Source organism: Aphis gossypii, chromosome 1, assembly GCF_020184175.1.
Source record: "Aphis gossypii isolate Hap1 chromosome 1, ASM2018417v2, whole genome shotgun sequence".
In the NCBI taxonomy this organism is placed as follows: domain Eukaryota; kingdom Metazoa; phylum Arthropoda; class Insecta; order Hemiptera; family Aphididae; genus Aphis; species Aphis gossypii.
In genome coordinates this window covers 80,238,436-80,249,986 of record NC_065530.1, presented here as the reverse complement: position 1 = coordinate 80,249,986, position 11,551 = coordinate 80,238,436, and the positions used below count along the sequence as shown (strand labels likewise).

The window sequence follows — 11,551 nt, the reverse complement described above, 5'->3', positions numbered from 1 at the left end:
AAATGGGTACACTAGGTTCATGTTCCCGCCTGATAAACCTGGAGTTTTTAGTTGTGCTCCGATTGTATTATTATACATCTATTCTGTTAACTTTTCATTATTTTATTGACAATTGATCATTATCTAGGCACAAATGTAAAGTATTTGAGTAAAAGTATTTGAATTCAAATACTTTTTTATGGTATTGAGTACTAATTAATGGATTTGAAATACTTTTATACTTATGAATATATTATTTTATTAAAAATCAAAATGTCACATCTCGCAAATTGTACACGAAAAAAGATATATATATATTATAAAACCAGATAAACTATATAGTTTATTTCATAGATTAAAGTTTAAATTAAATTGAGAACTAAAATAATATTATGTTTACGACTTTGCATGTAGCCGTCAGATTATTATTTTTTTTATAAGTATAAATACGTTGGATAAATAAGTAGGTATTTGAATATTACTCTAAATATTTTTTTTAAATATTTGTTTTACTTACTCAAATACTTTTTAAAAGTATTCTTTCCAGCTCTGGCTTATACCTTTAGATAACTACTAACTTAACATTTAACCTACAAATATTTTATAAATGATGAATTATCATTCATTTTTAGATTCTGAACGAGGTGATGAATGTATTGATTTTATAATGATATGTTTTTTTTGTTGTTGTTTTTGTGTCTGTGTAGTGTGTATACAGCATAACTTGTCGAAATAATGCTTCAATTTCAAATTTCGAGGGTGGTTTCCAATGGCAAAGTGAATATTCTTGGTACATTGTAGAGATAAAAAGTAAGAATTTTCCAACAGCTTTCAAAAAAATCGATTTTTCTGTATAGTTGTAACTCAAAAACGAATCACTGTAATAAATACTTGAAATTTTCACCAAATTTTTAAATTAGTGGTTGTCTATATGACTATATATTGCTAAATTATTTGCAAAATATTTTGGCTATTTTTGAGTTGTTTATATAGATAACTGAAATTTTCGATTTTTCTTAAAATTTTTTTTTTTGAAGTGTCGATAAAAAAATGTTGGGAGCCCCAAAACACTTAAAAATTTAATACAAGGTTTCTTATAAGTTGTTCTTAGTGTAATTAAAATAAAAAGGCAAAAATTCTTAGTCAGAACTTTTTTTTATGAGCGTTTAAAATTAAAATTTTTACGAAATATGTCAAAATCGCGAAAATTTTCCAAGTCATTTTGTAGTTTATAATTAATATTTTTTTGTATTTATATCTAAGGTTAAAAAATTCTACATTAAGTTTTTTATAAGTTTTCCTTCAAGTATAGCTATAGCGAAAACTCGAAGCGTCATTATAGGAAAAATTTTATAAGCGTTTGAATTTTAAATTTTTATGAAATTGCGTAATGATAACGATTTATCCTCAAACGATTTTAAATATTTGTTATTATTCAAAAAGTATAAGTTGTAGATACTTGAAAATTTCACCAGTTATTTAGATTGGGATTTTATTTACATTTAATTTTAAAATATTTCGCTTATATTAATTCTATTTATATTTTATAGGCAATTGAAATATATATACATTTTGGTTTAGTTTTTTTTTTTTTTTTTTATAAATATTGATAAATTTTTTTGGCCAAGTAAAAATACTTGACAATTTAATACAAAGTTCCTCATAAGTTATTCTTATATGGTTTAAAAATTATAAGAATATATAGGCATAGTTTTTTTTTATTGGCATTTGAAAATTATTTTGTAGTTATGAAAAATTTTTTAGAAGTAGCTAAGAATTGAAAATTTAATACAAGATTTTCTATAAGTTTGGCTTACAATAATAATAAAAGAACCTAAATTTTGGGGTATTCACTGGAAATAAAACCTAGGCTGACAAATCATCTCCATTCAGAATCGTTTTTCGTATACTATAATACCTATTATTAAATTCTAATTTAATACATCCATTATATAGTGTTACTCACTTGACTACCTACTCTTTTTGACTTAAGAAAAAAAAGCAGCTCCTAATTCATTCAAGATAGATCGCGACAGTTCCGGAGGAGGTTGATATATATATATATTATATTAAGGTTTTAGGATATTTTTTTAAACCAAAACTGATGCCTGATAATGTACTATCTTGAACCTAGGAATTCGTGACGATAACACAAACAATAATGCCAACCACACAAAATACACCATTTACCGGTATTTAATCTTTCGTGTACAATATTACCGTGTTATCGAGAGAGAATTAATTAATACCTAGTTTGTTATTTTACTATTTAGTATTTTAGTGAAAGGGCAACGAACCCAAATCGCAGTTGCCAGTTGGTAAGTACTCGGAGTGGACGTGAGTAATTACAATTTACAACTAAAGCTATGCGGTAGTAATAGTTTTTACACGAATACACAATAGTGTGTATTGGTAAATGATACCTGTAACAGGTACTTATCGCTCAATGTTTTATCAACTAAAAATTCAAAACGACATTTAGTTTAGTCGTTCAACATCTGTGAAGCTTTACTCACAATCAGAAAATTAAGTCATTAACTTTGGCCTTGTACAAATTAATAATTACCAATATGGCAATATGTTTTAGTGAATGCCAATGAGGTCAATTATAACTGTTTTTAAATTTGCTACAATACCATGGGCACAAGATATCGCTCAACAGACGAGTTTTTTATTTTACCACAGTGAACTATAACGATGATGATTTCTTAACTACCATTATTGATTTTGATGTAAAATAAGGAACAATGAAAATTGAATTTATTTTTATCTTCATTGTATTTAAATAATAAATTAAATGTTTTTAATGTCAAATGCATTGAAGAAAAAACAGTAACTTGTCCTTACTTTAAAAAAACCACAGTTGTTAATTTAAATTAAATATTGTTCAAATTTAATATAGATCTCAGGTATGAAGATATTGTATGTGCATACATATTCAAATAATATTAATATTAATAATAATAATATTTATCAGAATGTGAATAATAAATATAATAATCTAATTCGAGTCAATTAATACTTATTATTATTATTATCAATAAATAGGTACAGAAAATAAAATTCACGGGCGTAAAAATAATTTTAGCATTTGTAAAAATAAAAAGAGAAAACAACAATAGCCATTATCACCCATCAAAAACAGATGCGAGGCCTTTTTTATCATCTTTTTAAGTTATTGTACACATTTTTTGTAATAATTAGTTTACGTGTATTAAATTTAATTTGATTTTCAACAAATTTATATCCGTCCATCAATAGTGCTTGGCGAAGTCCAAACAGGAAACAAAATAATAGAAAATATATTTTCTTTGTTTTTTTCATTAGCGTTTGACCTTCACTTTGCGCGAGTTTTTGTAACCTTACACATTAACTATTATCATAAAAAACATTGGTATGTACATAAAAATAAATAAATATATAAATGATGGCATAATCTACGCATCATTGGTACAATTTTTTTTTATATATATAATTAAATTGAATGTTGGGACTCCACTAAACATAATTAAATATTTTTTGTAGAAAAGTTATACAGAAGTAATTTTTACTCTAAAAAAATTGTATGTTAATTTATAATTATTAAATATATATAAAAAGAAGGCAATTCCTCATTAGAGAACTGTAAACTAATAGAAATAAATTTTGGAAAGGGGGAATTTAAAAAAAAAAAAGTGTATAAAACGAGCCGAGCAGTATTATCCAAATAGGGGATTCTGAGGAGACATTATTTTTTTGTACAATAAATATTGTTGAATAAAATAAGATACCAGAATCTTATCCTCTGCCATAGAGGCTCAACACTGTGTATATTTTCTTATACATTTTGTTAATCCGCAATCAGAATCCCATCTTGTTAAGACACTAAAATTAAATGACACATATAAGTACATAAAATTTATTTACAATGGTAAATTAACATACTTTAAAGACAATGAAAGCGGTAGTCAGAGCTAAGGCTACAATTTATCTTGGAACAAATACAAGTTATTGGTGGCCGCTACAGCAACAATATTTTCATTTGGATGCCATGCAGTGTGAAGAATTTTCTTATTAAAGTCTAAACAATCAACACTAATCTCGTCTTTTTTACGTTTATTTCCTATACACACCTAATTTAAAAAATAAGAATTAAATTAGAACACATAAAGTAGTATTAATTATTTAATAATATTAAATACTTACTTTTCTAGGTTTCAATACTGTCTTAGGCTTAGCAATTTCTTTAGAAGCTTCTAATGTGACATCTCGTTTAGCTGCCCGATCAAACATTCGGAAGAAATTATTGTAAGCACCAGTCATAATATATTGATCAGTGCCTGACCAGCAGCATTCAAATTTATCAAAAATACAATCATTTTCATACAATGAACATAATTTAGGTCGCAAGTACTCGTGCACCTAATAATTATTGTTTATGATAATATGTTAGCATTGATAAAATAAATTAGTAAAATGTATACATACGGGATATGTTTCAATTGGTTTAGTTTCCATATGTAAATCCCAAACCTTAATAGTCATATAATCTCTAGACATCATGTAACGGCCAGAATTGGAAATTTTCACATCAGATATACTAGATATAATTTCAGAAAAGAAACTTCTCGTTGTTGGATCATCTTGTTCTTCAAACACTATATAAAAATGATTGTGTTATTGCTCTAAGTTCTTAAAAACCAATAATCTGTTATTTTAAACACTAACATTTAGCATGCTTATCACACAATGCTGAAGATCGCATATCACATAAACGAATTGTACCCTTGCTACTACTGTATACAAATAAGTTGCATTCCAGCGGATGAAATTCAGCGGCTGTTATGACTTCAGTGAGTTCTTCCATGTTAGTTGGCTTAATATCAACAATATCTATTAATATTTACACTAAGGAAAAATTACTTGTACTTTTTATTTAAAAATTAGAGAATTAAATATCATATAAATGTAAAAGGATACTGAAACTTTGATCAGTGATTTCTAAATTCCATAAATTTATTCTTAGGTCATCAGCTGACAGATAGGTTTCTTGATCAGAATTAACACTGATTGAGTTAATATGGTAAGTATGAGCATTGGCGAATACTCTTCTCGGAGAAGCTTCAACCATTAATTCCATTGACTTTAACACAGGTACCTGAAAATTATTTTAAAATATTTGTTTATTTAAAAAAAAGATCTAATACTATAGTATAATAATACCTAATTAAGATATAGGTTATAGGAACACGGATACAATTGAAAAGATACAATTTATTGGTAGCATTTAAATTTAAATAATAAAATTATAAAAAAATATTACAACATACCCTTAAGGAAGTAATATTCATTGGATCCCTCATTATGCCACTATCTTCTTTAGTATTATATCCTTCAATTTTCTTATCTTTTTCAGACACTTTCCACAGCTTTATGGTTTTGTCTAGATTAATACATAAACAAAATTTAATAGAAATAAAATGATTATAAATATCATTTTTACAATATTACCATTAGTAGACAATAGAAAATGAGCTTGATTTTTACGTCTGAGCCACCTAATTTTATTAATTTTTTCTTCTATTTCTAAACTCTTAAGATAATCAAATTCAGGTTCATGACTTTGGAACGTACTATATACAGTATAGTCCCCTCGTCTTGGAATACATGTTTTACTCTGTAATGTGAAATACATTATTATTAGAATGACTGGAATAATTAAATAATAAATAAAATATTACAACCTTGAAAAAGCCAAACTTTTATTTTTTATAGCTAAAAATCATATTTTTAATTCCTTACCATCAAACAGGATATTTAAGTGTAACACTTCGTTATTATTATTTATTTTATTTAAGAATAGATTCATATTTTGTTTAATTTGATTTATTTTGTAATTATACAAAAATAGATATGAAGTGAAATCATTCATGTTTTAAATATTTCTCTAATATTGGTATTTTATGCAACAAATATTACATTTCTAAATATATACCTAGTTAAAGAATAATAAAAAAAAAAAAATATATATATTAATTATTCTGAACATTTTTTTTATTTTTGAAAATATATTTTAGTTTCAAACTCGTTTTCATCTATTTCACATATAAAATTAAATTAATATCTGGTTTCATATTGTATTATACATTTTAATTGATCATAGTTGTACAGCAGATTTTAATATATCATTAACATTATAAAAGAAAAGAATATTTGTGGCAGCTTTTATAGATCCAAATCCTAAAGGAATTTCTGAAAGTTTATTGCACAAAAATAATCAAGTAATGATAACAGAGTTAATGGAATAAGATGAAAACTTTTTGAATACAGCAAAGATATTTCAAATTATGGGTTTAAGGTAATAGTTTTGATAAATACTAATTAATTATACAGTTAATTTAAAATTTCATGAATTGACTTACCATTGGATCCCGTTGAAATATTACTACTCGACCGCCTTTGTCACCGGTTGCCAATAATTCCCCATCATGGTTAAACTCCACGCAGGAAATTAAATCGGCTGTTAAGAAAAATAATTACAAGAAACTATAACTGAAGAACAATTTATATTTTATACATTTACCTTCGGTAACATCGTCTTCCAATGTGCCTTTAACCTGTGAGAAACACCATTGGATCTCACCGTTTCCTACAAAAAAAATATATTTATAATGATTTAGAGATTGGCAGATTAATATTGAAATTATCATAAAATAATATACAAGCAGCATCTGTTTTAATTATTTACAAATTAAAGCACAGATGCCAATAAACTTCATCAAAACATTAAAAATAAATAACTGATTATGAAATTGTTATATTTTTAGGTTAAAGATTATATTACAGACAATGTAAAAGTAGACAGTATAAAAAATGGGTTTCTAATACAATTATTAATTTAAAATATTGTACAATTACAAAGGTTAACTACCTATTGCTTTGTTAATGTTAATGATGAATTCACTTTGAAAGTGTTAGGTACCTTAATGATAAGAGTATTCAACCTAACTATAATTTAAAATTGTATTATCCAAAAAAGGCAAGTTATTGTGAATTTCATAGACATGAAACTTATCATTGATTTTTATTGCAAGAAGTACCTGCTCAAATAGATTATAATTATAAAGAAGAGTGACTAAACCCTGTGGACGGCAAGTACGTCTAAAAGGTATTTGATTAGTTTATCTAACCTATGGGAATGGTATGTAGTGTCGAATGAGATGATCTCAACTATACATCTAGGTAAGGTTTTATAGGATGTATGCAGACATGAGAATAAAGCGCGACCGGTAGAGTTGGGGAGACAATGGGTCAGCTGATGATGTCGTGCTAGGTATCGAACACCAAGACGGTAACGCCGGACGACTGCATCGCGGTGGCACCGTTGGACGGAGGGACAACGACAGGATATTATACGGTGCCATCTTACCGTTCTCTGCGTCGTCAGTCATTGTGGTCATTGTGGTCGGAGCAGCGGATAGTCTCATGTGCGCGAGCGAACGTGTGACCTAGAAACGTTGGCGCGCAGAAGTGTCGACGGCGGCGGCGGCGGAAAAACGTGACAAGCACAGAATGCGGGTATCGGCCTTGTCCCGTCCGTCACGTTGGCGAATGACGGCACACACGTACGACGCGGCGGCGGTGGTTGTGCGTAGTCGCAACGGCGGCGCGGTCGGGCGAAAAACGCGAAGACGGCGGTGGACGGTGGTGATTGTATCTCGCGCGAGGCGGAAAAGCGTGCGATAACGTCGCGGAGGTGCCGCCCGGGGTTGTTGTCGACAGCGACAAAGTAGAAGAAGTAAAACACGGCGTACGCGGCGGTGGCGGCGAGGCGAGAGAGGTGAGACGGCGTTGAAAACGTTACGAAAACCACTTACCGGCCATTGCGGCGTCGATATCGCTGTTGCAGCGCCTTTTTTTGATTAGATTATCCACCGTAATTACGTTCGATGAACCATTGGAGTGAAAAAAATTTTAAAATTTAAAAAAAAAAAAAAAAATATAAATAATAATAACAATCAAAACAAAACCCGACCACGGAACGCGAGAACGGTGTCGGTGGCGGCAACGGCGGCGGCGGCGGATAAGAGAGAATCGCGACGGTGGTGGACGGACGGCGGCGGCGGCGTGATGTGATTTTTCGATTGGGAAAAAGCGTACGGCGGCGGTGCGTCGTTACCCGGCGGGAGCGGGCACGGGGGGACCGTCGGCGACGGCGAAGCGGGGCGCGGTGGGCCCAAAGCGCTCGGCGGTGGGGGAAGGTGCTTCTGGCCGAGCGCGCGAATATCGTCTGTTGCAGTGTGTCGTAGTGAGAGTGAGTGTGACCGTGTACGTGTGTGCGTGTGTGCGTACGTACGTACGTACGGTCTGATGTATAGTAATAGTAATAGTAATAATATGTAATAACAATATTTCCGTGCCGATATAATATATAATACACACAATACACACTTATGTACACGGAGGAAATAATAAGTGTGTTCCGCCGCGGCGAGAGATAATAGCGCGCGCGCGGTGCGGTTCGCGTGCGGTAGACGGCGGTGATTAGTGTACGCGTGCGCGATCTAGCGACGTAACCGGCGGTCCGCGGTCGTCCGCGAGGTCGTGCCGCGGCCGTGTAGAGAGTCGTGTAGACGACGACCGGACCCGCGGTGGTGGTCGTCGCGCGGGTGGCAGCACCTGAACGGCGACCGTCGGCAGTGCCGGTAACGTGACCGCGTCCGGTGCTCGCGCGGGTGCCCGTGGTTTTGCGTCCCGCGCGAAAAACACGGCCGTCGTCGTGCGCGATATCGCACGATTTGACGCATTATCAGTGCTATTATTATCCCGTACGATCGTGCGCATCGTCCACTCACGTGGCGGAAATCGTGGTGTGGGGGCGGTGCTATCGGTGGTTTCGAGCCTCCTCCGAACGGCTATCGACAACCCTTTTCCCGCCGAATCGGTTTCACGGTCGTGCGACGTGTGATAATAATAATATTATTATTGTTATATCGCCGTAGTCGCGATGATCTGCGTACACGACGAGTGTAAATATGAATAATTATCGATTGTGGCCGACGATATCGTGTGATATCGGTCGTGGATTTTCGTTTTATTTTGGCGGTGGACATCGCGTCCTCGTCTGAGAAGTTAGGGTCCCCCTACGCGACTACGATATTACCTACGCGTAAGACTTCTTTCCGCTCGGTATCGAATACGTTTTTTTTTTTCTATCATTTATTACGTTTTTTAAAAATCAAAACGAATTAGATTTCAAAAGTGAAACTCGTCGTCGAGAAGCCTTGCCATCAAAACGCAAATCATTGATTTAGTTTAACGAAGCGACTTTATTCGGTCGACTTACGATACCTATATTATCTAATCGGTTACGTGTTTATATAACCAATTAACTTATAAATAGGTGGGTAATAAATAAATTGTATTATGTTATTAATTCAAACGATTAAATGGAGTGTTTAGAATTATTAGATACCTACTTACTTCGACCGTGATGTAATAAATAAAAATATATTAGATATATTTTGGATTAAATGATAAATTTTAGGGAATATTAGCATGCAACGGAAAACCACGGCACAGTAAAAGCCTTCTCTCTAGCACACAATTTTATTGTTCGATAAACTGTTGTCAAACCTACTTTACATTTGTTACACTAATAATATAAATAAAGTATACTTGTGTATGTATAGAATATATTTTTCAATTGGAAAAGTTTAAAATATACTCTCCAAAGAGTATAAACTGTTGAAAAATTAGCGTTTTACAGTTTAATTTATTTAATATAATACATAAGGTTGTGTACGAATGTGAAATATCACCTATTTAAAGTGATTACTTTATTATTACAATTCTAAGAATTAATATCATTTGGTTGGTTATTGTTCAGAAATTCTAATTTTATGAACTGCATTGCTGGATTATATAATAATTATGTTTCATTAAACCAATCTTAATTTTACATCTAACGAGAAAACAAACAATTATAAATACACTCTGGTATAAATATTAATTGAATTAATTTTTTGAACTTAAAGATCGTGGTTTTGACTTTAATAGATTCTGTCAAGTTTTGTGTAACTAAAATAGAAATTGGAAAAATAAAATATTAAAATGTTCTAGCAATAAACGAGACTTAATTAAAGTATATAATATATCAAATAAGATTTATACAGATTCATACTTAGTTAATTATTATTTGTGGGTATTTTTATTTTATTCTAACCCACTAATATGAATACAAGTATGTTAGCACAGGTGTCAAACAATATCTTTAAGTTTACCTATACAAATCGAATGCGTGTCTTTAAAGTACAGTGTTAATAATTTAAAATAAAGAGTACCTACTTAAATATGAACACAGTGGAACCAAAAAAATTAAAATAGGTTAGACAAAGGTACATATTATTATGAACTATGGTGTTAAGATACCAAATATTTTTGCTATATTTTAGCTATATATGGTATAAATAAGTAAGTAGGTACATAAAAGTAAATAATATATTATTATTCTATGTTGTACTATTATACTTATCCTAGATATGTACAATTATAATTGGTACATATTTAAACTTTTGTAGAAATATATAATAATATTCACTGAAAAAAATTGATGCTTTATTTAATTTTCTCGATATTTTCATTTATATAGTATATTATTATTTATATATATATCAATTTAAATAGTAAGTACTTGTGTATATAATAGGTATTTATCTCGAAAATTATTACGCATTATAAAAGATATTATCTAACTAAACGAAAAAAAAAGACTAATAATTATTCTACGTTAACTTATACTGTACTATTGACTAATTGACTAATACCCGTATTCATAGTAATTGATTTTAATATTTTGTTGTACTTATTACTTATTCTTTTGCAAAAAAATTACAAGAAATTTTATTTTATTTTTATTATAGAAATAGACAATAGCAGATAAAAATATAAAACTATGATTTATAATACATTTTTAGTAATATTTATTACAAATATAATTCAGAATAATACATGTTTATGTTAATAAGTACCTACGTATGTTATTTTTAAACTTTCAATCTGAATACTAAAAAATTACTAAGACGATTAAAAAGTTTTAGTAACAACAAAAATATTTGTGATCAAAATTCAAATTTTTCGGTTCTGTTAATGGTTTATACACGTTTTAACTTTATAGTTAATATAATAGGGTTTTTGAAATGTAACCTTTATAGCCTTATAGGTATTGGGTACTATTATGTTTTTCTTTGGTATAAGTCATCTTTCCCAAAAGTATTTTCATGCATATAATAATCTGAGTGTTTATTATTCGATGTAAGTGCGTTGCAGCTATTTTGCTCACTTTATATATTTCTAAGAAATTTCACTTTGACGTCATAGTAAATTATTTCCTTTTTCGCTTTACATATGAATAAGGGCGTCATGAAAATAATATAATACCTAACATATTATACTTGTAAATATATTTAATTTGTTTACATGTGTAATGTATATTATATACCTGTATTAAAATACTATCTGTTCTGACTGTTCTTGAACTCTTTGTTATTTTTTTTTAAATTGTAATTTTGGATAGGTGTGTTGTTTGTAAAAT

At 30.2% G+C, this 11,551-nt stretch overlaps 1 protein-coding gene across 3 annotated transcripts in view; it reads right to left on the bottom strand.

Annotated features, from left to right (window-relative positions):
- Positions 1–2,984: 2,984 nt before the first annotated feature.
- Positions 2,985–11,551, bottom strand: part of LOC114120168 (protein phosphatase PP2A 55 kDa regulatory subunit) — a 72,597-nt gene continuing 64,030 nt past the window's right edge. The window contains exons 1-11 of one of the 3 annotated variants that reach the window (XM_050198221.1): positions 7,388–8,950; positions 6,542–6,607; positions 6,381–6,478; positions 5,470–5,635; positions 5,289–5,401; positions 4,939–5,116; positions 4,687–4,851; positions 4,447–4,616; positions 4,165–4,380; positions 3,904–4,091; positions 2,985–3,843 (exon numbers count right to left, since the gene is read on the bottom strand). In XM_050198221.1, coding sequence (XP_050054178.1) covers positions 3,939–4,091; positions 4,165–4,380; positions 4,447–4,616; positions 4,687–4,851; positions 4,939–5,116; positions 5,289–5,401; positions 5,470–5,635; positions 6,381–6,478; positions 6,542–6,607; positions 7,388–7,445 — 1,383 coding nt within the window. In that variant the 5' untranslated portion in view covers positions 7,446–8,950 and the 3' untranslated portion in view covers positions 2,985–3,843; positions 3,904–3,938. Of the gene's footprint in view, positions 3,844–3,903; positions 4,092–4,164; positions 4,381–4,446; positions 4,617–4,686; positions 4,852–4,938; positions 5,117–5,288; positions 5,402–5,469; positions 5,636–6,380; positions 6,479–6,541; positions 6,608–7,387; positions 8,951–11,551 lie in introns of those variants that run through there. The other 2 variants (XM_050198229.1, XM_050198220.1) reach the window with 2 other exon arrangements.